The following is a 26648-nucleotide window of genomic DNA, read 5'->3' on the forward strand; positions in this document are numbered from 1 at the left end:
ATTACATTTATAATAGTATAAAAATTGTTTTAATTAACTTATATTACTCGATCGAAAGTCTTACATCATTATTCTTATGATTGTTGTTAAATAGTTATCAATGATCGTGTTAAAACATTGCCTTATCACAAACACATACACCGACTTGCATGTTTACACAGAAATCCAATTCTTTATAACCAACTACAATCATACGTTTGCTATCTCAGTAATAGCAGTACGATTGGAGTGACCGTACACGACGCGCCTGCGCAACATAAAAAAAATGTTTAAAAATAGAACGATTTAAAAAAACTCATTCCCTCAGAAGTGTCAATTGTGTTCCATTTTCAAAATTATGAATGTAATTTGTTATTTAGAAATTGTGTAAAACAGAGAAGAAATGATCGCGTTTAGTAAAGTTGGAGTGAGACAGTTGATCAAGTGGAAGGAGTACAGTGCGTGTCAACGGATCAAATACCATTCTGGTGCGGGAGTGTTCGGGCATCGACCGCGAGACATCAACGAAGCCGGTATGGAAGTTGGAAGGACGCAACATGTGTTATTTAGATCGAGTTATACTAGTAAAAGTAGTCTTAAGAAGTAAATAAACTGAAAATACTGGTTACTCGGTATATTAAAAATAAACCTACATATTAAATAAATCAAATACGAGGAGTATTTAGCTCTAGAAATTTTTATACACCCATCTACTCACTAAAATATATTTTAAAAGTCTTTTAAATATCAACTGAACACTGGTATTTATCAAGTAACGTTTGCAGTAAACTCTTGAGAAGAACGCTGCATAAAAAGTAATATCCCATAAAAATATATACTCGTTCCATATTGCATTATGACCCAGTGTTGACCTGTATTGAAATACAAAATAAAACTATCGTATTTAATCTTTATTTATAACACAAAAATTGGTAAAAACTTTGTGATCAACTCCGATAGTAGCAATAGTTATAATCTGTGTATGTTGAAATTCAGATATTCCAGAAAGCCTTATTGTGAAAAGGTACGAGAACTGTCGGGCGCAACAACTAGTTAACGCTTATCGGACATACGGCCATCTGAAAGCTTCCATTGATAATGTAGATTACAAAAATGATAAAAGGTAAAATAAACTATCAATATATTATTCAAATTATCTACTGTTCCTTATTTAAAATTGTTTTTTTTTATTTAATGTCGAAGTCTTGCAACCAGATTCTATTACTACATATCATTGGTTTTTTTTTTTAGCACAAATGTGAAAAGATTATGTTTTTGGCCATATATTTCGGGGACAGATTATTAAATTATTTTTTAAATATTTATTTAAAATATTAAAAACAATTTCAGATTAGTAAAAGAATTGGATCTGACGAGGTATGGACTCACTCCACAGGATTACGTTGATTTGGGATTGTTGTACGGATACGACGGCAAACAGACGGCACAGCAACTTGTTGAGCGATTGGAAAACATCTATTGTGGAAATATATCTTACGAATTTTCATACTTAGAAGTAAGTTCGCTAAGTTGTAGCCAATATTAAGCTTAGTGTTTAAAATTTTATGAGTTTTTACAAGATCACACATGGATCATGGGAACACTTAATCGGTTTATTTTGGTGAAAAAATGAGCTTTTTTGGATCTGAGTGGATACTCTTGTTACAGTAAAAGATTTGCAAGTCTTATGGTAACTTTGACTTGAATTGAACAACGATTTGTTGATCGAAGCCTGTTAAAGTACCTCATTTTTTCTGCAACTTGTCTTTTCGTTCCTTAATAATATTTAGTGACATTATTTTGAAATATTAATGGATTTAATATTTTGATTGTCATTAGACAGAAGCAGAAAGAGAATGGTTTGCTCAACGCATCGAAGCCAGCTCAGATCTAATTGATAATGAAAGAAGAAGAGAAATTTTAAAGGAACTTCTACATTCACAAGCATGGGACAAATTCTTAAGTGTAAAGTTCCCTACAGTAAAACGCTATTGTGGCGAAGGCGCAGAATCTCTACCAACATTCTTTTCTACTTTATTTGGTTTAACAACTGCAGGTTTGTAACTGTTTAGGCTTTCAATTAAATTAAGTATGACATTATATAAGTTAGAGCTCTTTCTTCAATCAGCAGCACTCAAAATCATGACTTAAGTAATCTTTAAATTAATTAATGTACAAAATTAAATAACTAGACTAATTACAGCAAAAACAAAAACCAACTTGTCGTGTCATCGTATGAAATACTAGCTGTCACGCGAGACTCTGTCTGCACGGAATTAAAAAGAAACATAATTAGCCTATTTGTTCTTCCAAACTATGTTCTACATCTGTACCAAATTTCATAAAGATCCGTTGAGCCGTTCTGGAGATACCTTCAAACAAACATCCATCCAACCAAACATTCGCATTTATAATATTAGTAAGATTGTTAAAGGCATTTAATTTGTCACATGAAGAACTATATTACTCTATCGCCCTCAAACTCAACTCAACTCAAGTTTTACAATTTGTATAACATAATTGCAGAAGGAGTGCAACAAGTGATCCTTGGTATGGCACACAGAGGTAAACTTAACGTACTAAGCGGTTTATTAAAGTGCCCGCCTGTTAAAATATTCCACAAGTTCACTGGCAAACCTGAGTTCCCGTCTGAAGCGAACGCTGCCTGCGATATATCAACACATCTGAGTAAGATTACCACACTTAAACTTGGGTCATTTTATTTTTAAATAAAAGATATCGTTAAAATGAATAAATTTCAGGTGCATCGGCTGACATAACAATAAATAACAAAACAGTAAGGTTTTCTCTACTCAACAATCCATCACATTTAGAGGTATGCACACATCACACTTAATTTAGTAATATTGTAATTTTTTTTTAATTTATTAAAATGTAATTATTTTAGGCAGCAAATCCGGTATCCATGGGAAAAACACGATCGAAGCAATTAAAGTTAAAAGAAGGCGATTATTCGGAAGATGGATCGTCAAGAATGGGAGACAAAGTGCTTAATGTTCAGGTAACTTTTACTTAGTATGAAATTAAAAAGAAAATTTAACTGAAAGTGACCTCACGATATAAACAATTATTTACACGGTACAAAAGATCGATTCCTAGGTCCCAGAATTCCAATTTTATGGATATCAGGAAACCTTAATTTATAGTGTTAGAATAAAAATTGACAGAGCAGCTAATATGAAAACAATTCCTTTGAATCAAGTATCAAATTTAAAAAAGACTATTTTCAGATTCACGGTGATGCCGCTTTTACTGGCCAAGGCATAAATCAGGAGACCCTGATGCTATCGCAAGCTCCGCACTTCGATGTTGGCGGATCATTACACGTTGTTGTTAACAATCAGGTAAGTTATTCATTCTTTACCTTATAAACTTTATTGGATTCTACATATAGAGCGTACTCTGAGAGAATAGTGACGTAATTTTCTGCAAGAAAAAGATTTGGTTTGGTAACAATCTTAATAGCAAAAGGGAACTTGATCAAGAACAGAATGTCACCTAAAATGTACCTTCGAACTTCTAATTTGTACGTCTTTTTAATAATATAAAAATACAAATAACAATTGAATTCTAGAACGAAGTTTTATGTTATAATTTTCAGGTCGGGTTCACTTTGCCGGCGGAGCGCGGTCGGTCGTGTCGGTACGTGACGGACTTAGCGAAAGCCATCTCTGTACCGGTGATACATGTCAACGGAGACCATCCAGAGGTAAAATTTATCTTAGTCATCTTCCCTCCTAATCCCATTCACGTCAATCTATCTTCCGTCATTTCATTGTTGAAACTTACGAACAAACAGAAAGAAAGGTATTTATATGGCACATACTAAATGATGCTACATTACCAAGGAAAAATAAAGGATATTAGTGTTTAATATCTTTCATATTAAGGAATAAAGTAAAAAACGTAAAAATGGAAATTTGTACTCCATAAACATATCCTTACAAATATACTATACGAAGTACTTCTCTTATTTATATTATTACATCAATGTCGATATGCAAACGATGATGGTTCTCTTTATAAATATTACTCTCAAATAACAGCGTTATAAAAACATTTTATATTTTTGCAGCTAGTCGTAAAAGCGACGAACATAGCGTTTGAATATCAGAGACGTTTCCGTAAAGACGTTTTCATCGACTACAACTGCTTCCGACGCTGGGGTCATAACGAGCTTGATGACCCAACATTCACCAACCCGCTGCTTTACAAACTTATTCATAGTAGAAAGTAAGTATAGAGACGTTCCATCTTATCCATGTAGCTTTCGAATCAGCAACGTTCGGCGTAACATCTATTTAGTTGTTTTATATCTTTAGTTTTTCTTTAATTACCATAAATTCAATTCGATGGAAAGACAAAAAGTCTGGTTGAAGTTACTGAAGTCTTTTGGATAAGAGGATCAAGAAATTGGTGTTGATGCAATTTTACTATAACGTTTAGATTAGTCCAACAAACTGCATATTTTAGTAACTTAGCAACTTACTAATGGTAACTTAGCAGTTAGATTAAAGGTTAAAATATATACGAACATAAAATTAACAAGTTTTAGAGAAGACAACAATTTGTGTTCAAATTAGGGAGATCTGTTTTCACTTATTCCTATCGTGAATGTAAATTTGTTTACAGATCGATACCGGATCTGTACGCCGCGAGGCTTGTTTCAGAAGGTTTGCTAAATCAAGACGATGTGGATAAAATATTCGTGGACTATACCAAATATTTGCAAGCACAATTCGAATCTGTCAATTCTTATACGCCTGAGGTAAAAAATACAATTGTTGAATTGTAATTTTGATACCTTTCTTCGCCTACAGACTTTCCTTATCTTCATATTTCATAAATTATATCAAAAAAAACTTTTTTATTCATTTAACGACGTTAGCATCGTAAAATTTTACATCTTACTTTGATAGATTTATTAAAATTTACGGTTGAGGCTTTTTATTTCTTTAGACTTCGAAGAAAGAACCTATCAATTGCTTGGATAGTATAGACATTAAAACATTAAAACAAATTGAATATTTCAGGTAACATATTACCAGGACCAATGGGCTGGAACTTCCCCAGCTCCTAAAGCCGTAGAAACCTGGGACACTGGTGTTAACGAGGAATTGTTGAAACAAGTTGGAATCGCTTCTGTTACAGCACCAAATGATTTTGTAAGTATCAACTGTCGAATCCAAGGAAAATTTGTAAGGAAGAGGAGCGTATGAATGATAATCGTACTTGCAATTAAAATAATAGAGTTCTAACCGTTGATTCAAAAATCAAATAGCAAGATCTAATTTCTAAAAATATTGACTGCTAAATGAGACAAGAGTTGCCTTGTTTTGTAGACCATTTTTACCATCTTCGTTAAGACAATCTTAATTTATTAAAATAATTCAATTTTATCTAGAGTAAGTTAAAATTTCTTCTTAAACTTTACATAATCCCTCGTTGTACCTCGAGGCGGTAAATCAATTCCACTTTATGATTAATGTTCTTAACTTCCATCTAAGGGTTCCTTCAAGTCGTAGTCCGTTAGGCTCTTTCAATTTATGTAACGATGTTATTTATAATGATGTTAACATTTTGACTATATGTGATAATTAATTTTAACTTATATCAAGGAGTATGTAATAATTAAATAGCTAAAGAAGTATATTGGAACTAATGGATGCACGAAATTATTTAAATCTTTTATTTAAAAATCTAATAAAGTATCTCAAAATGTAATTCTTGAAGTATTTATCAATAGATAGAAAGTAAATTTATCTATATTTTATTATTATTACTTTTATTTACAGAATGTACATTCCCACTTAGCGAAAACTCATGTCAGGAATCGTTTGAACAAGATATCCGATGGAAGAGAGATTGATTGGGCTACAGCTGAAGCTTTAGCTTTTGGTATGATTTTAAAACCTTTTAATAACATAAAATCACCTGGTGAGATAGAAAACAGTGGTACTTTGTTTGGCCAAAGCGACTTTTTACAGTTACTTCTATAAAACTTGAAAAAAAGTTCCTCCAAAATGCCTGAGATTCTTTTGCCAACGGGGTTAAAACTTTCTTGGTGAATAAATCATCAAATAATGAATTTTACGTATCAATACAGATCTTTTGACTCTTAAAATTACATGTCTATTCTTGTTGACTCCGTCTCATTAGGGTCCCTGCTCATGGAGGGTCGGCACGTGCGACTGTGTGGGGAGGACGTGGGTCGAGGCACTTTCTCTCACAGGCACGCCATGCTCGTCGACCAGCAGACTGAGAACATATACGTACCTCTCAATCACATACATAAAGACCAAAAAGGATTTTTAGAGGTGAATGAAAAAACTAAATTAGCGACATCTACTAGATGGATGGTTACTAAATAAAAATTATTACATTGTACCTTTGCAACCGTTTTTTTGCTGATTGCAGATTCAAATCACGTCTATAAAAAAACGAAATAAACAAAAATTGCTTCAGAGTAATTGTACTAGCCTTGAATTATAAATAAGCGATAAAGGGCAGACTCGCAGAAAACCTAATGGTTTTCCTTGAACGAAGATCGGAAATAATTCTTCCGCTCGGCTGCCTCCCGGCCGTGGTCCCTTTTTATTTCTCGTGACAATACTGTTAGAGAGTAACAATTTGCACGTTCTTTTTTTATTTAACAAGTTATCTCTTTCAAATAATTGATGCTTCACGAAATTCAGACATTCTTTTAAAGAAATTTGTTATTCCTTTCAATTGTGTTGTTTCTCTTAAGTTCCGTTATTTACGCAATTTGGATAGAAACAAGATTGAATATTGTAAGATGAAGATTTTAATTTAAAAACTGCTAATTTTAGTTACAGCGAATATTTACGGCTACATGAGTATGTGTCAACTAAAATTGCTTATTTTGTAAAAATATAGTTACTTTTGCACTGTAACAATTTCATGTAATAATGTTTGTTACAAGTTGAATCACTGCTGTATTTGATCATTGAACCATAGTCATACCCTCATTATTATTCAACGATATTCGCTTCTTTATCAAACAGGTCGTGAATTCAATCCTATCGGAGGAAGCGGTCCTGGGCTATGAATACGGCATGGCGTACGACTCGCCGGATAACTTGTGTATTTGGGAAGCACAATTCGGTGATTTTTACAACGGCGCGCAAATCATTGTTGATACTTACATCGCGTCTGGTGAAGGTAAATTTTCCTGCATTTTATAAAAATACTGTGCGCATTCTGAGTCATTTAACAGTCACTATGAGATACCCTTAGTGTATATTTGTTTTCCTAATTCTACACCATGAAATTCTTCAGTAAGTTTTTTTTTTCAATTTACTTATTTAAAAAAGAGAGTCATCCATTGACATACGACTGTCGCTGAGGAGTGCTGTAACAATTCCTAAAACTGCTTTAATTTCGATGTGCCTGCATATATCCCATATTTTGTAAGGTATATCACCGTGTCCCTATGTCCAGCGAAATGGGTGAGAAGCAACGGCCTAGTAATGCTCCTACCGCATGGCTACGACGGCGCGGCTTCCGAGCACTCCTCCTGCAGGCTGGAAAGGTTCCTGCAGCTCACTGATAGCAAGGAAACAGCTCCGGATGGTGAAGATGTCTGTATGCATGTCGTTAACCCGACCACGCCCGCGCAGTACTTCCATTTGCTAAGAAGACAGGTAATGTAACTTATATTATGTACGAGTACATATCATAAACAGCTCACTATAGTGACGTATACGTCCCCAATGAGGGGCTCGGAGCCTACCCTTATGGGTGACTAGGCCTTAATGAATCACGCTGGTCCTAATGGATACTTACTTGATAAAACTTTGTAAAACTGTAGACAATGATTAAAAATCTATTTACTATGAAACAGTATTTAGTAGTTTATTCATTCTGAATAAGCTCTCGATAATTTAAATCAATTTCATCTGAGTATTACTAAATAATATAAAACAACAATAAAATATGAAGAAAATTAATTTTTCACATTCAAGTTGAAATTAGACAAAATTAGAACACTTTATTTCCAAGACAAACTTTTCTATTCATTCAGTGTAAAATATCTTCAACATTTTTATAGAAAAACTCAGTCATTGACCTGTAAATTACGCTCATTATCTTGCCGAAGATCAGCTCTTAACATAACATAGTTTTATGAGTTAGACAAAGTCATAAAACTTCTTATATCTATGATACGATATGACAAATATCTTTCTATTTGTAAACAAAATGAGTCCTATATTCTTACATATTACGATTCGACCTAATTCTAGAAATTCTGACTTTATTACGAATCATAATCGCTAACTTAGCAAGGTTTTTCTAATATTAGTTTTTCTGTTTGCAATAAAATTCGCTATTATAGTATTTTTGTTCGTCAATAACTCTTCCCTTAGTTGTCTTGTATATGATGAAAGGCATGTCATTTGATGCCATTTTTTTGGAAAATTTTGTAAACGATTTTGTATTTAAGATCGTAATAGAAGTTTGAGGGCGTCCATAAATTACGTGAGGTGGTTCACGCAATTTTTTTCTGATTGAAACAAAGAAATATATACTATTTTGGTCCATTTAATTGTATACGTAAGAAACTCACATTTTGTGAGGGAGGGGCAGAAAATTAAAAAAAAAACACCTCACGTAATTTATGGACAACCCCTTATATAAAATAATGCATATATATTAGGGAAGCTAATAAATTTATACGATTCAATAATTTTACATCACTCACAATAAAATTTGTTTCCTAAATCATTGAAATACTCTATAGGTCGTACGTAACTATAGAAAGCCATTAATCGTCGTAGCGCCAAAAGTTTTGCTGCGTTTGGCGGACGCTGTCTCTCCTCTATCAGACTTCATGCCGGGGACACACTTCAATCCTGTCATCGGTGAGTCAAAAACTGTTAGTAACGCATGGAGAAACATTACAATACAATGCTTTGAAATTCGCAATTGAAAATATTCGGTTCAATTCTCTTCAATCATGTTGACGCAAAACCTAAAAAAACATGCCATAACTTTATTTCTTTCGAATCTGGCCTAACTTAACGGTATATTGGTTTAGATAAAAAAATTATAGCTTTTATTCACTTAAATCAATTGCTTGTTACATTCGACTATTTTTAATTTATTTTAAGTTCATTTTAATTTAACTGTGATTTTTTTTTATTTCAGCTGACACTATAGCTGATCCATTAAAAGTTAAACGAGTGATATTAGTAAGCGGGAAGCATTACTATGAATTAAATAAAGAAAGAATAAAAGAGAACATAGAAGACGTTGCTATATTAAGAGTGGAATCCCTCAGTCCCTTCCCTCTACACGCGCTACAGAAGGAACTTGAAAAATACTCAAATGCTAGAAGTTAGTATTTACGTTTTAACCCACATACATTAATTTACATACAAAATAGCAGGCAAAAGACTCTCCGGACGAAGAAAGAAATTGTGTTTTCAAAATGTCAAGGAATGGGCAAATATTGCCAGCATGGAAACTTTAATTCGCTTCACACAAGACCGGCAAATGTTCTCTGAGCTGACGGCTCTGAGCACCTAGAGAGAGATAGAGAGATTAATTAGGCCTACGATAGAGTAACAAACTGGTAAAATTTCCAATAGGTGACGGAGTCATGATTTAAGAATCTACAGTAAACATCGCCTTAAGTTATTAATAAATGACATCATTAACCGTAGATTTCTGAGACCAAAACTCCATTTAATACATATTGTTATCTCTGTTTTGTTAATGATAAGGACAGGGACGCCGATATGTTTTTTATATAGATTTTAGCATCAGAATCCAAAGGTATAAATGCGTTGGTAACCTATTTAATAATGTTCCCGAGAAATGTACTGTGTTTCATGGAATATTCTGCAATATTTTGTTACAAATAAATATTATAATGGAAGACTAATCCATTGTATCCTCCCTAATCTACTTTTGAATAAGGAAATTGCTTTAAAAACTTTGTTTCGCGAATACATACGTAATGAGATAACGTTACGAACGAAATACAGGCTAAACTTCTCTCGTCTTGTAGAATGATTAAATTATCTTAAAACTTTTACTATTAACATGATAAAGTGTCTTTAATAATTGTTCTTTACTTTAGAATACATCTGGAGTCAAGAAGAGCATAGGAACATGGGAGCTTGGACATTCGTTAAACCTCGCTTTGAAAATCTGCTCGGAAGAAAGGTAAGATTATATGAGTTAAACATTTAATCCATTACATAGTGTAACTATCGCACTATGAGTTGTTAATTTGTCACTAAAGGAGACCCTAAGTATTACAAACATAAGTATTAGTAATTAATCCTTATTCAGTCTAATTCTTTATACCCTAATAGCAAGTCAGTTGTGTGTAACTTGCTAAACATAAATAACGTCACTTAACTCACTAAGTGTTGATTAAACAGTAACAAATGTAAAATTATGTCTTGCTTGTCGTGCCGGCCTGCATGGCAAGCCAACAAGAAGTCGAAGTCGGCATTCAGTTTCCGTACTTTATCTCTCCGGAATACGCTTTAAGTATTGCATCAAATTGATCTTATCATAACTATATATGAGAATATGAATGTAAGGAAATCTCTTAATTGAACCAGTTAATTAAAGTCGAAGTAATGTTGGCTATAACTAAGGTTCATACTTCAATGTTTAATTCCAAGACGTAGGAAAGTAACTTATTGTTTGGTTAGAAGGTAACTCCAGACCGGCTATATGGATCTCGCAAAAATTTGGCATCGATGTAAAATCTGGAAGAAGACATAGGCTAATCTGATTATATGTTTGTTTATTTTACAGTTGATATATGCAGGTAGGGCTGAGGCAGCTACTCCAGCGGTGGGCGCCGGCACACTACACCGTGTGGAGGTTGAACACGTGCTGAAAGAACCGCTGTATAATATAAAATAACATCACCTTTATGTTTCCTTAATTATGTTTATTTGTATGAAGAATATTTGTTATAAGATTTGTAATAAAGATTTAACACAAGAACAAGTGTTTTTTTAATATCTACGCGTAGAATTTATTATCAAATGAGAATTAAGGTTGGAATAAGGTTTTTTTTATATCATAAGGTGGCAAACGAGCGAGCGGCCACCTGAAATAGCGAAGTAACCGTTGCCCATGACATACGCAATTGTATATGCGTTGCACAGAAAGAAAATATTTTCCCTTCCCATGCATCCTCTCATCCGGAAAGTCCACTTCCACTTCCCATCCTTTTCTTATAAGAAAAACGGTGGGAAGGGAAAGAGGACTAAATAAGCCTCCGGGACGCACACTCCTCAGACGAAACGCAGAATTGCTTCCACTTGACGCCTGTCTTCTGTGTGGTCGTGGTATTTCACCGGGCGAGCCGTGCGAAGATGTAAAAGCGGACTCTACCACTGTGATGTGGTTATCTTAACCAATGAATAATGAGATTTTCTAGGTTTGTTGTATCTGCTAAAGAATTATTTTTCTACACAAAAACACCTATTGCACATCGTCACATCTTCATCATCAGCTCACTATAGGTCCCCACCGAGGTGCTCGGAGCCTACCCTAAATTAAGGGTGATCACATCTTACTACTTACGAACTTACTACCTACAAAACATAAGTCGACGACCAGTAACTAGGGTGTAAGCGTTGAAACTAACGCGCATATAAAATAATTAATTCCGCGCATTGTTAAATCAATAACAAAAATAGCAACCGTTACTATTGTATATTAAATCATGGCCGGTAAAGGCAAAGGTAAGAAAAAGGAAAAGAAATCAAAAGAAGAGGGTGGGGAAAAGAAGAAAGGTAAGAAGAGTGGAGGGAGACTGAAGAAAGGAAAGTCTAAAGGGAGATGTAATGTTGACATGCTGACAGACGCAGCAATGGACAATGTGTACTACGCATGTCATAATGTACAGGAATTACTGCAGGCAAGAGGTTTCTTCCCACCTGACTTTAATAAAAAGAAGAAGAAGGGAAAACGTTAAACATTCTTTGCGATGTGTTTAAGAATAAATACAAAAGTGTTTAAATAAATAAAAGTGTTTTAATTACGTATTTAATTTAAGAGTGTTCTTTTTATTTCGACTCTTTGAATAAAAATATACAATAAATAATTAGGGTCAGAAATAAAATGAGCCTAGTTCGTACCGTGTGTTTCTGAGTCCAAAATCTCCGTTTAAAACATATTGTTGCCTTTGTTTTGTCAAAGATTGTGACAGGGATGTTAGATGAAGATATGATATAGACAGATATTTTGGTGTCAGAAACCCAAGATTAATAGAATAACCTTTTCGGTGAAAGATAAATTTATTTTTTTCTAATTTTGATTTATCTTTGACGTTTAAAGTCAAGGTAATATTGACAACATAATAAAAGATAAAATGTTACAAATTCGCAGTATAAAAAGAAATTAATAAAAAAAAGCTCACAATTACCGTATTTTCTAAAGTAAATACCTAATAATCGTAGTAACTAGTAACCTTACCATTTTGACCAATAATGTGATTATGGATAAACCCACACCTTAAAAGTTACTAGAAGCTATGCATGAAAGTACTATGTTGTTTTCCTTGAATATAAGAGCTTGAAGTGCAATGCCAACACCAGCGGTGGGCATAGACCTTGGCACCACCTACTCTTGCGTGGCTGTCTTCCAGCATGGCAAAGTGGAGATTATCACCAATGACCAGGGTAACAGGATCACACCGTCCTATGTGGCTTTCACTGATACCGAACGGTTAATCGGTGAATCTGCTATTAATCAGGTATTAAACATTTATGTAGAAAACTAGCTGTCGCCCGCGACTCCGTCCTCTTCCGAGCTCCGTCGAGGAATTAAAAAAAGATATTTAGTAGCCTATGTGTTCTTCCAGACTATGTTCTACATCTGTGCAAAATTTCAATAAGATCCTTTGAGCTGTTCCGGAGGTACCATCAAACATCCATCCATCCACACATCTAAATATTCTCATTAGTATTATTAGTAAGAAGTAAGATTTCGATACATGATTTTATAAGAATTAAAGAATTAATATAAAGAATTTCTAATTACATATTTTAGATTGCTATGAATCCGAAAAATACCGTATTTGATGCAAAACGAATGATTGGAAGAAAATTTAATGATCCAAATATTCAACAAGATATTAAACATTGGCCATTCGAAGTTATATCGGATAATGGGAAACCGGCTATTGTGGTCCAATACAAGAAAGAAAGAAAAAAGTTTACACCTGAAGAAATTTCCTCCATGATACTAAGCAAAATGAAACAAACAGCCGAGATGTTTCTCGGAGGTACGGTTACTGACGCGGTTATAACTGTACCGGCATATTTTAATGACTCTCAACGTCAAGCAACTAAAGATGCAGGTGCAATTGCCGGATTAAACGTTCTTAGAATTATCAATGAACCAACAGCAGCTGCTCTTGCTTATGGTTTAGACAAAGATTTAAAAGGAGAGAAGAATGTTCTTATTTTCGACCTTGGAGGTGGCACTTTCGATGTTTCGATTCTTCAGATATCAGAAGGATCATTATTTGAAGTCAAATCAACAGCAGGTGACACACACCTTGGTGGTGAGGATTTCGACAGCCGAATGGTAGATCATTTCAGTCAAGAGTTTGAACGGAAATTTAAGAAAAATATTACCAGCAATCCGAAAGCTATTAGAAGGTTAAGAACTGCATGTGAAAGAGCTAAACGAACACTATCATCAAATACAGAAGCTAGTATAGAAATAGACGCCCTTCATGAAGGAACAGATTTCTATTCAAAGATTACTAGAGCTAGATTTGAAGAATTGTGTTCGGATTTATTTCGACAAACTTTAGTGCCAGTTGAGAATGCATTGAAAGATGCTAAGATGAATACGAGAGAAATAGACGATGTAATCATGGTTGGTGGATCTACAAGAGTTCCGAAAATCCAAAGGCTCTTACAGGTATACCAGACAATATTGTCTCTAATACATTTTTAATACAACTACAATATTGAAGTGTATTTTTTTAGGAATTTTTTGGAGGAAAAACCCTCAACCTATCTATTAACCCTGATGAAGCAATTGCTTACGGTGCGGCGGTACAAGCTGCTATTATTTCCGGATCCCAAGAAGTTCGCCTTCAAGATGTGCTCTTAGTCGATGTGGCTCCCTTGTCTCTGGGCATTGAGACCGCTGGTGGTGTTATGACAAAGTTGATCGAAAGAAACACTAGAATACCTATCGCACAGAATAAAATTTTCACAACATATTCTGACAATCAACCGGCTGTTACGATTCAAGTAAAGATTTTTTTACAATTTGACAAAATCTGATTGGTATATTGAAAGTGTAATTTATTCTTGATTGTTTAGATTTACGAAGGAGAAAGAGCACTTACAAGGGACAACAACTTGCTTGGCACATTTAATCTTACTGGTATTCCACCAGCACCAAGAGGAATACCTCAAATTGAAGTGAGTTATCTTATTCTTAGTTTGATTCTATGATCTTACCTTTTTTATAACACAACTTTCACCCTGAAACTGTGTCGTGTTCGTTGTCGTCTTTTTTATTTTAGGTATCATTTGATATAGACGCAAACGGCATATTAAACGTAAGCGCCCAAGACAGAAGTACTGGTCGTTCAGAACGTATAACCATATCTAACGACAAGGGTCGTCTAAGCAAAAAGGAAATAGAGAAAATGCTACATGATGCCGAGGTGTACAAGGCGGAAGACGAAGCTGTAAGAAAGACAGTAGAATTGAGGAATCAACTGGAAGGATATATTTTTGGGTGTAAAACGGTATGTAAAAGGAAACGTTCGCTAAATAAAGTAAGTCTTATCTGATTGCAAGAGATTATAAACCAATCTTTGTATCACATCCTTTAGATGTATAATGCCAATTACTTTTATTGATGATAATTTAGGATACCCATAAACAATCGACACATCGTTTTGTGAAATATGGTCGTGATATTTGGGACCTTTGATTTCTTAGCATCAACATAAATTACCAATTAACTTCATCAACAAAAAATTATTTGTATAATATATAATATTTTACAGGCAGCAGAAAATTCAGGCGGAAGACTTACAGATAGTGAACGGACAGCAGTTGTGACAGAATGCAACAACCAGTTACATTGGCTCGAGAGCAATCCAAATGCTCCAACGTCACAATTGGAGGAACATTTAAAGGCACTGCAGGCAGTTTGTCAGCCAGCTATGATGAAGTTGCATGGAGCTGGTGCAGGTGCAGGCATCGGCGTCGGCGGGCCAGGGGTAAGGCCGACTACGCCTGGTCGCAGTGGACCCACCATTGAGGAACTTGATTAAGATGATTGAACATAATTGTAGAACTTGGCAAACACGATAAATGAACTCTACGGCAAAGAAAGTCAACTGAAATGCTTTATTACACACGATTAAGATACTTGAGAGAAATCTGTTTAATTCAATTTTAATATAATAGCTGGTTATAAATTTTGCAATTGGAGTTTGTATTATTTTTACACTATTTACTATTTGCAGTTCAATAAAGCTTTACCAAAATATTTTTTTTATTTCATAGAAGTAACCGATTAATTTGCGAAATTTTTTGGTCTTAGTTACCAGATACACAAATAAATTTATGAGTCCAGGAAAAACTTTTAAATAAAAAACTGCATCTTTATTGAATATTTGTCTAATAACAAAGCAAATCATATTTTACAAAAATATATTATAACAATCTAAAATAATTTTTGGTTCACAGGATTTCCTGTAATTCGTGGTAACTACAATATAAATATACCACTTGACAACCCAATTTCATCATCAGCTCGCTATATGTCCCCACCGAGGGGCTCGGAGCCTACCCTAAGTTATGGGTGATTAGGCCATAGTCAACCACGCTGGTCAAGTGCGGGACAACCCAATTTATTTATATCTAATTCCCGAAATCTAAAATTTATAAATGCACCATTATTCTCCCATAAAATTAAACTATTTAAATTTTCCTATAAATAAAACTGAAGGATCTATTCAAACCATACTTTAAAATAAATAAAATGTAAAAACACGTCATAATTACATATTATAATATTCATTTGATTTTTAAACATATTTATGACAACATATTTTCCATCATATTCAAAAGTAGAAACTTACAAACTAACAAATAAAAACAAACTGTTTATCGCATAATGGTCCTTCGAGTCAGATAGGCCCAACTTTTTTTTTAATTTGTTCTAATTTGATTGTACCAAATCTATACAATTAGTAAAATTGTCTGTATGTATAAAAAATCATATTACAACGAAAAAGCTATTGAAAATTTTCCGTCTGTACACAAGTCTGAATTTGTTCCGGGTTATCTCTGAAACTAGACCAATTTTGACGGGATACATGCGGGAAGTAACTTAGCGCTGACGAAGTCGGGGTCAAATGCTAGTTAAAATTGCAAATTAACCTTAAATATGTATTTATTATATACGTGACTGGAAATAATGACAATCTTATAATTTATGCCTCATTAACTTACTAATAAATATTATCACTTATAATTTCGTCTACTTTTTGCACTTAATAATACAAAAACGAAATATATTTACGTTATATTTTAAACATGTCTAAGTACTACCTACATTACACACGTACCTATAGTAATTTTCTTAATTATCATTTATAGTCGGTCCAGTGTTTTTATATATTAATATGAAATTATATAAATTATTGAAGACGTCATCGAAATATATTCTACTAGCTGTCGCCCGCGACTCCGTCCGCTTAATTAGTGTAGTCTATGTGTTCTTTCAGACTATGTTCTATACGTATGCTAAATTTGATCGAGATCTGTTCAGCCGTTCTAGAGATATCTTCAAACACCCATCCATCCAATCACATCACATCCATCTAAACATTTAGGTATAATATTATTTAAGTTATATAAAAAGCAGCTCTTCAAGGCATATATTTGAAAAAAAAATAGTATCCTATGTCCGTCTCCTGGCTGTAAGCTACCTCCTCACCAATTTTCAACCATATCGGTAAAGCCGTTCTTGAGTTATTAATAGTGTAACTAACACAACTTTCTTTTATATATATAGAAGATATAAGATATGCGATTATATAAATTACAGTGTTGATGACGTCATCAAAATATATAGTTTTATGCGCGGTCACTTGAATATTTGTATAGAAAATATATCGTTATATGCCTTGCTATAAATCTTACTAATATTATAAATGCGAATGTATAGATGGGTGTCTGTTTGAAGGTATCTCCAGAACGGCTAAACGGATCTTGATGATATTTGGCATACATATAGAACATAGTCTGAAGATCACATTGGCTACTTATTAGGTTTTTACTTAATGACCTAATTTCGCGGCGTCGGAGTCGCGGGCGACTGCTAGTATTAGTATATATTATAGGTACGTGTGTGATGGTCTTTATGATGTGCAAAAAGCCATAAAATAAACTAAGCATATAAATAATTATGTGCTTTGCTTTATTATTCCTTTCCCTTTTTAACTTACTTCTAAAAGGTTATAAAAAGATTGTCATTTTTGGACGTTTTATATCTAACTTTAAAATTGTATTAGTTATATTTTAGACCACAATAATGATACAACTTATAAAACATATTGAACTGATATATAAACACGGCTAAACATTCACTTATATACGTCCGGTGGCGGCACCGACTAGTTTCGAGCACATCTGGGGCCCTTCATCAGGGTGAGTGGTACTGGTATTATTTCGCGGACGCGGCCCTCAGCTCACTGCCGACACTGGAATGAGCGACAGGCCACCAGACGAATATACGTGAGTGTTTAGCCGTTTTTATACCAGTTTAGTATAAGGTCTCACGAAAGTTTGAATAATTTAAAAACATATTGAATTACTGTTATCGCCCATTTTAATCTTAAATTAGCTAATGACATTGTGTCAATTCTTATATGACAACATATTTATCCAATGGTTTCTAAGACTCCGTGTAAAACATATCGTCATCCCTCTCATTATCTTTGACAAAACAGAGATAACAATATTAAACAAGGATTCTAGTCTTAGAAACCGACGATATCTGGTAACTTAACGTAAACAACACTGGTCGACATTTTTTACAAGAAAAAAATTCTTTCACAAGTATTGACTGGAAAATTATTACATTTTTAAACTAAATAATAATCCTATTTAATAAAAATAAGCTGTACAAATAAAGAACTATATCTTATTTACCCCCAAAAATGTGCCATCGTGGAAACCCTGTTTTTAATTCTAAAAAAAAATCACAGGTTTGCGTCCCATTACAACGCGACAGCTCGCGGGTCTACTACAGAAAATTTATAGTATAGTTCTTTTCAAATATTTTGGCGGCTGAAGATCATGCGCGCTGCACAGTGCCTTAACCCCGCTAAGGCTTAGCACACCTAAAACAGTATTCTACGTAACTCAAGCGAAGTTATCCGCCAAGATATCTGAAAACCGCTATACATCGAATTTGATTTGGCACGCCAATAATAAGGGTTGTCTTACACCCGACGTGCCAACTACCGCAAGCTACTATACTAGTGATGTGTGATATCATTATCGATAAAGAGAAGAAAATTCTTATTTTCAACATGAAAATAATGCATTAACTGTTAAGCTGTCGCGTTTACTTATACAATATTATAATTGCGCTAAAATGTGTCTAACATCTATAGAGACCGTAGCATCCTCTGTATGAAGGCCGATTGAATTTGGTCAGCTCTGAAATTGAAGAAAAAAACCGTATATTAGATCAATACAATAACAACATAACTCACGCCCGTAACCCTGAGGTGTAGGCAGAGTCACGGATCTCAAATTGATGCGGTCTTGGCGGTAAAAAACTTTCTTTTACCCAACTCACAGAACTGTAATATTTTCTCGCAATTACGTGAATTTTTACTGAACAAAGATTAATAAATTTTACACATTATTGTCAATTAAAAAATAACCTTTTTTTTAGTACAAGAGTGGCTACTACAATTCGTCAAAATAGCGAAATAACTGCCCATAGACAACTTTATTAGCGACATCCGAGTTGGCTATGTCTAAACACTAGAAACAGATATGAAACAATATAAATGTATGGGAGGTAGTAATACTGACTTGGTGCTGGTGACTGTGGTCATCAGGTTGATGATGTACCGGGGGCAGACGTCCTCGTGCATGACGCGTGCGTGGAACAGCAGACCCTGGCACACGCAGTACAGCAGCTCTACCACCGGCCACTGCTCGGGGATGTACCCCGCCTGGTAGCCCCATGAGCCCAGGATCTTACACACAAAAAAAAACAAATAAATATAGTTAATAAAATTGGAGTGTCTGTATGTGACATCGAAAAAAAGTATTTGCTTTATAAAAATATAAATTTTTTAAGAGTTTTGTCTGTCTGTCCTTAATGTGTATTTATTATTTGACTTATTTTGAGGGGGCTACTTTTGGAAAGTAGGTAATGTGTTGGAACTCGCGGGCGACAGCTAGTGTTTGAATATAACATACCTGTAACGTAGATGTCAACGGTGCTAATGAAATTGGCAAAGACGGTGAGGCTCTAAACGCGGCGCCTGCGAGGAAACCCGCGGGTAACGCGTATAGCGCGCTATCCTTGCCGTACGCCCGACACAGCAGGCAAACAACCAGCTGAAATTATATTATCTTACTAATATTATAAATGCGAATGTTTAGATGGAAGAATGGATGGATGTTTGTTTGAAGGTATCTGCAGAACGGCTGAATAGATCTCGATGAAATTTGGCTTTCATATATTATAGAACATAAAATGGAAGAACACATAGACTACTAATTATGTTTTTTTTTAATTCCGCGTGGACGAAGTCTCGGGCGATAGCTAGTATTTTATATTTTATATCACCCTGTTGATGAATTTTATGATAGTGTGCGTAAGAAGGGAGTGATTTCACAAATTATGGTTAATAGAGATCAACGAGGGCGTCTGTGTCGTCCCTTTTTTAGGAAAAGGGCATGATGATTGTACATGACCTAAGTTTAACACGTCCCTTATCGTGCCTTGCGAGAACACTGTATCGAAAAACTCATAGCATGGAACGTGTTTTAAATTTAAAGAGTAAAAACATATTTCACGAATTATAAATATATAAATTATGCAAAAATATTCAAGCGTCACATATTTCGATTTTAAATGTTTTCGTTTGAATTACAAATTTTGCAACTGACTGTCGTTATTCACAAATATTTAAATATTTTTTTTCCAAACAACTAAATTAGAATGACGTGACACTTGACACATATTGTCATCCTTTTTTTTCTGTTTAAAATAAACAGAGACAACGTTGTCAAGTGTCGCGATAGTTAAAAGGGGAGGCCAAGCGGGAATTCTTGGATTTACTCAAACGTGGCAGTTAAACATAAAGAGGAACCTTGCACCCACTCGAGTACTCCTACAACAAATGAAACGTTCCATAAAGAGCCTTTACCGTAGGTCAAAATACTAAGTAAAAAATGACCATGCGCTTCAGTTTGTGACAGGAAGAGTTAACTTTAACGTCAATAGCCTAATAGTTAAGGGTACGGTTTTCGATCCAGAGGTCGAGGGTTCGAATCCCGCCATTCGACTATTGTCGTAAACCATATCGTGCACAAGCCTAGAGCTTAGTTGGAATGGTATAAGAAATATTACGAAATTTATAAAAAAATCTGCTCATATTTTAATAAAAAAATCTGCATGGAGAAGTCTGTTTAAAATATCTAATCCAAAAATCCCCGCTTGGCCTCCCGTACTTCGTAGAATTTCAATGTGAATACATGCTTTGCTGTAATGTTCAACGAAACTTACCCTATAAATACCAATATAACCACCAAAGAACACTCCAAGTTTGAGATGTGACAGCTTCAATGATTTCAACGCTTTAGTCGGCGTCAGAATCCGAGGAATTATCGTGCGCAGTATTGTCATAGCGCACCCCACGCCGAACAACTGTATTGTACCCTGGAATACGTTTGTTTATATTAAGTAGCTTTCTGAGACCAAAATCTTCTTTTAAAACATATTATCTCTGTTTTGTCATACATAATAGGGATAACGATATGTTTTATACAAAGATATTGATGTCAGGAACTAACTGTAAGACGTTTAACACTTTGAGTGCTACAGATACCTGGCCAGTTCACTTTAATACCAGACAATTGTGGCATGAAACACATGTAACCAGTAAATAATGATTTTCTTTAAAAAAAATTAAATTGTATAGATTTAGAAAAGAAGCGTCGGTGGCTCAGGGGTCAAGCACTTGACTTGCAATCTGCAGGTCCTGGGTTCGAATCCGGCCATGTACCAACGTGTTTTTCTATTTCCGATTTACATATGTACATTTATGCGACGTTCTTGCGGTGATGGAAAACATCGTGATGCAACCTGCACATATCTGAGAAGAAATTCAAAGGTATGTGTGAAGTCAAGCAACCTGCACTTGGCCAGCGTGGTTGACTATGGCCTAGTCACCCCTAACTTAGGGTAGGCTCCGAGCCCCTCGATGGGGACATATAGTGAGCTGATAGATTTAGAAATGTCTTCATAGACAATAATACGCTCTAATCCAATCACAATACGACCTTAATGCCTCTTTTTTATTTTACTCTTATGTAACTAGAAAATACTGGCTCAATTGTAAGTGTATATATAATTGTACCTGTAGGGAATTAAATAAGGAAATAAAATGGCTAGGATACATGTATGAAAAGGTATATAGGTCAGATAATAGAATAACAAAAACATTTAAATGTCAAGTTTCCTTATGTACTATATAAGCAATTATATGATATTTTAAAAACAACATAAATTTGCTTACAACAATTGTAGCCAGACCGGTATTAACGTCATGGCCATGAAAATTGTCACGACTCATTTTTATACGTATTTAACTACGAAAGAATATTTGAATTATTACGCCAAGATATAGTAATTTCGCTAAATAAGCGATGAAACCACTGTTTATAGACACCTTTAATAAGTCGATGCACTAGACCTGGACAGAGGAGACAGAAATAAGGAGAGTATTAAGAAAGGATAGGAAAAGGAAAAGGACTGAAGCAAAAACCTAAAACTCTTGTCACTTTTTGAGTAAGTATTATAAAATAAAATGCAGTGTAATTGACTTTAATTGCATTAAGTACCAGTGCTGTAGATAATACCGGCTATAAGTAGGCATTTTGATTGCGTGTCCGGACAAAATAAACGGTGTCCGGGTTGTCCGGCTTTTGTCGGCTTTTGCAAACGAGTGGGACCGTGCTTAGGCGACAATACAGACAAAATCCTTTGTAGGGTGTCCGGCCTTTCTACATAAATGTCCGGCCAAACTGGCCGATCTGTCCGGCTATTGTTTGTCGACCTGGCAACCCTAAGTGGGTATGGTAAAAAGTTTAAATAAACAAGACACTTTTAAAAACAATAAATGATATATAAGGAAACTATTTAACAATATTATGTTATTCATATAACAGAATAACAAATATCATGAGTATAATTTAAGACAAAACAATTATTTATCCTTACGCAATAATTACAATCAGGTAAACTACTATAACTAATATACATATATATAATAATTGGACTGTCTGTATGTAATACCGAAAATCATATTTAGTGCACAAGATGAATTTGCGTTGTTAATAACAAAAAAGCAATTTTAAAAATGTTTGTCTTTATGTTTATCAGCATAACGATTTTAACTTTCAGAAAGGTAGCTAATGCACGCGGGCAAGTTATAGACTATTTTAAAAAGCACTAGCGAAGTTGTGGTCAACTACTAGTTGTATAAGACATAAGTAGACGGAGCGTTATTACCCCGAGTCGGTAATAAACTATGTTTGCGCAATATACTTATATGAATTCCTTAAAAACGTCATAGGGAAAACGACGGATATTTAAACATACAAAATAATATATCTATACTACTAAGGATCATTGTTATGGAATACAATTTTATTTAAAGAATTCAAAAGGAGGTTCTCTATTTTTTTAATTATATCGATTTTCTTAATTCACAAGATTAGACTTTTAAAATAAAACTTGTTTGATATTGCGTGGAGTTAATAGAAAACTTAACTTACCCTCAAAATATAATTAATACAGTTTCCTTTATGTGGACAAGCAGGACTCCTCCCGTTGACCCCTTTTATCGGCTCTCCAACTTCCTTCGAAACTCGCGGCGGAGTGAAGAACCTTTAAGTTTAAAAACATAAACCTAGTGTCACTTAATCTTTTCATCCTTTAAAATATCTATATTTTAAATGAGAATGTTTGTTGGAAGGTATCTCGAGAACGGCTGCATGGATATCGCTGAAATTTGGAATAGATTTTGGAAGAACACAGCCTACTATTAAGTTTTTTTTTAATTCCGCGCGGACGTAGTCGCGGGCAACAGTTAGTCAATTACATAATAATTTCAAATTAATCAACGAAAAAAACACATTAATTTCCTTACCAAAACAATGGTGTTCGTTTACGGTTCTCTCTTTCTTTTCTCATTAAATAGAAAAAGACAGCACTACCCAACATGAAGATAAGCGTTTCTTTGCCTGGTGTCCTCCTAAGCCATCCTTTCATTTCTAATGTTCTTACCCAATATTCGAACACCTGTTAAAATATGGACATTTTTACGAAACTAATAACATTAGTATTACAAGATTCATACTTTATACCACTATATAAGCTTTTAACGGCGATTCTTAAAATTGTGGTGGTGGAGTTGTGACCGAGCCGCCTTAAAGTTTGGATAGCATTGTACTGTGAGTGATTAGTTTGGTACAGGGTATAAATATGCTGCTGAACAAAGTACCTATATTTGAAAAAAAATCACTGTGAATAAGATTGGCAGTCAGACGACACATAAAACCTAACTTAATGGTCACAAAATAGCACATTATATTTATAATGCACGCATTTCAAACATAATTACGCTCTAAAATAATTATCTGACCAGACCGAAACATGAAGTGGTCTTTGCCCAATCGGTCCTTTGATGTAAAGAAGCATAAGTTGACAAATCTCACACCAGACAAAACTGACACAAGTCAAAAGTGACAATCTATAACTTGATTTTTTTTTTCAGTATCTCCTATCTTCATCATGTCGTGTCTACAACCAGGATCAGACTAAAAGTAAACAATTTCTTACCAAGTTGACAAATAGATTGACGACCATAACTCTTCTGTACGGTGGCTCGAAGTAGACCGCAAGACCGCTCACCGTACACGGCAATAGGACTGTCGTGTAATAATTAAATTGGCTGAAGAATAACGCCCTAAACAAACATAACTATATTAAAAAATCATTATCATAAGCAGATGTTAAGTTTACGATCATGGTAAGATGGATGGATGAATTTTTGTTACAAGATATCACCAGAAAGTCTGCATGGAACTCGTTGAAATTTTACATAGATGTAGAACAGTCTGGAAGAATACATAATCCACTAATTAAGTTTTTTAAATACGCGGACGGAGTAACGACAGGTATAATCACAGTATGTTTGTTTGGTAGTAGGTAATATCTCCGTAATTTTGTGTCATAAAAATAACAAGTTGTGAAGTAATAAAAAATCAGAATATTAAAAACAATAAACTGAAATCCTTGAATTTAAATTATCATTTTACTTCATTACAATCATTTAAATCTACAATACATGTCTTAAAACGCACCTGTAAACATTTTTTTTTACTATACAATTAAGCAAAATGTGTCCATTATTATCACCTAATAGATTTCCGCAACCTTGCTGGCTTTCAGTGGGCATTAACTTATTTTTGTATATTTAAATCTATTTTTGTTTAATTCATTACAATTTAAATCACTGTCCGATTGTTATTTCAACATCGGACTAATTGTATTAAACACTCTTGCACCATCAATTGTTTTACTCAACCGACATACATACAATAGTTTGAACATTGGTAAATTTAAATAAAACATTTGACAGTCAATTTTCACTGCAGGAATACTTAAACAGAACATGTTGTCCATCCCTTTTTTGGGATATCTCTTTCTTTCCCCGTTTTCCTTATACTATGATGTATATAGGGTGTTTTCCATTAACCCAGCTCAACAGGAAACATAAAATGAGTTTTATTTCTTTGTTCATCAAGTAACCCGCTAACTTGTTAAAATAATATGATGTAAATGTTATAACATTACCAAGGTTACCTAATGTGTAAATACCTAATATGTACCAGCCTAATGTGTAAATGTGTAACAACCAAATGTGTAATGTGTAACATGGAAAGAGAAGATACTCAACTTACCTAAATATGCAATTCAATGTGACAAAAGAACTTCCCACTGTCAATCCGAATATACCAGATTTTAAATACAATTTGAATTGCTCAATCATTTCATCCTTCCCCAATTTTTTACCCTTCATTAATATTTGAATCTGTGAACAAATTTTCATAATCATCACAAAGAAGAAATGCTATAACTGTGGCACATCTAGAGTTTACACAAATATTAAATGTTGTATTATAAATATGGCAATTGAGAATTTATCTTTAATTTTTATGATACTGTGGTAAAGTTTTACGTTCAGCATTGCAAAAATATTCTTCGTTTAAAAAATCAGCAGTCAATATTTTTTTAACATATGTTATTCCACAAAATTTATAGTCAAAGACGTTTATTTCCTACCCATTTCAATGAAATGTCAATTGTTCATAATTCAATTATATCGAAAATTTGTTATGGTATGTATAAAGTATAGAACCTAAACTGGATAAGAGAGATTCCGAGAGAGAGCCGCAATATTGTTGTCACTTATAGATTTTTCTCTCTAACCTGAATTTCTCACTTATCTAGTTCTCTCTATTTAAGTTTTGACTGTGTGATTTTAACTCTTATTGTAACAGCTATTCAAACACTAATCTTAAGTAAAAAGTCAATGTAATTCTCCCTCTGAATATATAACAGAAATCAGGTGTTTCCTGTTAGGCTGATTGGTCTACTGACCAATCACCTATTGAAATTTTTTTTTCTAAATAAATAGGCCCAAAAATAATTTTCAATCATAAAATAAATTTTAGTCATTTTGTAAATTGGTCAAGGGTAAAGCATAATCTTGCTCATCTATCATTTTTAAGAATTATTGCATTATACACAATGTATATTGATAACATTTCAAATAGTGATAAATTAATCTCTTTATTGATAAAAACGAAATATTTTATACCAGCAAACTCTAAAATAAAAAATAAAATATTTTATAAAACAATTATTCAATTTTTTTAATTATATTATTTTAAGATAAAAAAAAAATTAACAAGGAAAAAAAATATCAAATCGACTCACTTAACAAACTAGTTTCTATATTATTTCAAAGTAATTTTTAATGACTAATATGTTTTGTTGAAAAATTTAGACTTAATAATGATTAACTTACAAGGTACACCATGGCGTAGAACTTATAACTGCCTTTAATGCAACTAAGGAGCATAGTTGCTGTAGCATCTTTGCATGTAGAAGTCCAGGGGTGAATCAAAGTATTACATGGAGCATGGCTACAGGCCTTCTCAAACCAAAACTTACTTGCTTCAACCATTTTTAATAATTTAAACTTTTCTAGTTATAAGTGTTACAAGTTAATATTTTAATATAAACTGATTAAAAGTGAAAGATATTTACACACGTAATTA

The 26648-nt window shown here is 33.8% G+C and overlaps 4 protein-coding genes across 5 annotated transcripts in view; 3 read left to right on the plus strand and 1 right to left on the minus strand.

Annotated features, from left to right (window-relative positions):
- Window positions 1-200: 200 nt before the first annotated feature.
- Window positions 201-10959, plus strand: LOC106122558 (probable 2-oxoglutarate dehydrogenase E1 component DHKTD1 homolog, mitochondrial). Its single transcript, XM_013318601.1, has 20 exons — window positions 201-512; window positions 976-1102; window positions 1330-1495; window positions 1819-2035; window positions 2506-2667; window positions 2742-2815; window positions 2888-3001; window positions 3231-3344; window positions 3602-3709; window positions 4076-4233; window positions 4633-4768; window positions 5034-5165; window positions 5796-5898; window positions 6160-6317; window positions 7026-7182; window positions 7462-7664; window positions 8762-8882; window positions 9169-9357; window positions 10106-10191; window positions 10798-10959. Exons 1-20 carry the CDS (start codon window positions 383-385, stop codon window positions 10906-10908), a joined length of 2766 nt encoding a protein of 921 aa, XP_013174055.1. The 5' UTR covers window positions 201-382; the 3' UTR covers window positions 10909-10959.
- Window positions 10960-11719: 760 nt separating this feature from the next.
- LOC106122455 (uncharacterized) lies at window positions 11720-11971 on the plus strand. The gene has a single exon (XM_013318414.1). It carries the CDS (start codon window positions 11720-11722, stop codon window positions 11969-11971), a length of 252 nt encoding a protein of 83 aa, XP_013173868.1.
- A 357-nt stretch (window positions 11972-12328) lies between these two features.
- LOC106122546 (Heat shock protein 70 cognate 2) lies at window positions 12329-15500 on the plus strand. Its single transcript, XM_013318575.1, has 6 exons — window positions 12329-12751; window positions 13048-13929; window positions 13998-14267; window positions 14340-14441; window positions 14546-14773; window positions 15038-15500. The coding sequence occupies exons 1-6, from the start codon at window positions 12581-12583 to the stop codon at window positions 15305-15307; spliced, it is 1923 nt and encodes a 640-aa protein (XP_013174029.1). The 5' UTR covers window positions 12329-12580; the 3' UTR covers window positions 15308-15500.
- Window positions 15501-18096: 2596 nt separating this feature from the next.
- LOC106122596 (transmembrane protein 135) overlaps window positions 18097-26648 on the minus strand; it is a 10041-nt gene continuing 1489 nt past the window's right edge. Inside the window, exons 1-9 of one of the 2 annotated variants that reach the window (XM_013318664.1) lie at window positions 26396-26642; window positions 25266-25396; window positions 24142-24268; window positions 23450-23601; window positions 23076-23187; window positions 20803-20955; window positions 19488-19628; window positions 19095-19261; window positions 18097-18710 (exon numbers count right to left, since the gene is read on the minus strand). In XM_013318664.1, the coding sequence (XP_013174118.1) occupies window positions 18659-18710; window positions 19095-19261; window positions 19488-19628; window positions 20803-20955; window positions 23076-23187; window positions 23450-23601; window positions 24142-24268; window positions 25266-25396; window positions 26396-26554 (1194 nt within the window). In that variant the 5' untranslated portion in view covers window positions 26555-26642 and the 3' untranslated portion in view covers window positions 18097-18658. Of the gene's footprint in view, window positions 18711-19094; window positions 19262-19487; window positions 19629-20802; window positions 20956-23075; window positions 23188-23449; window positions 23602-24141; window positions 24269-25265; window positions 25397-26395; window positions 26643-26648 lie in introns of those variants that run through there. The other variant, XM_013318663.1, reaches the window with a different exon arrangement.

The sequence above is a fragment of the Papilio xuthus genome, unplaced genomic scaffold (genome assembly GCF_000836235.2).
Source record: "Papilio xuthus unplaced genomic scaffold, Pxut_1.1 DF826923.1, whole genome shotgun sequence".
Lineage (NCBI taxonomy): Eukaryota > Metazoa > Arthropoda > Insecta > Lepidoptera > Papilionidae > Papilio > Papilio xuthus.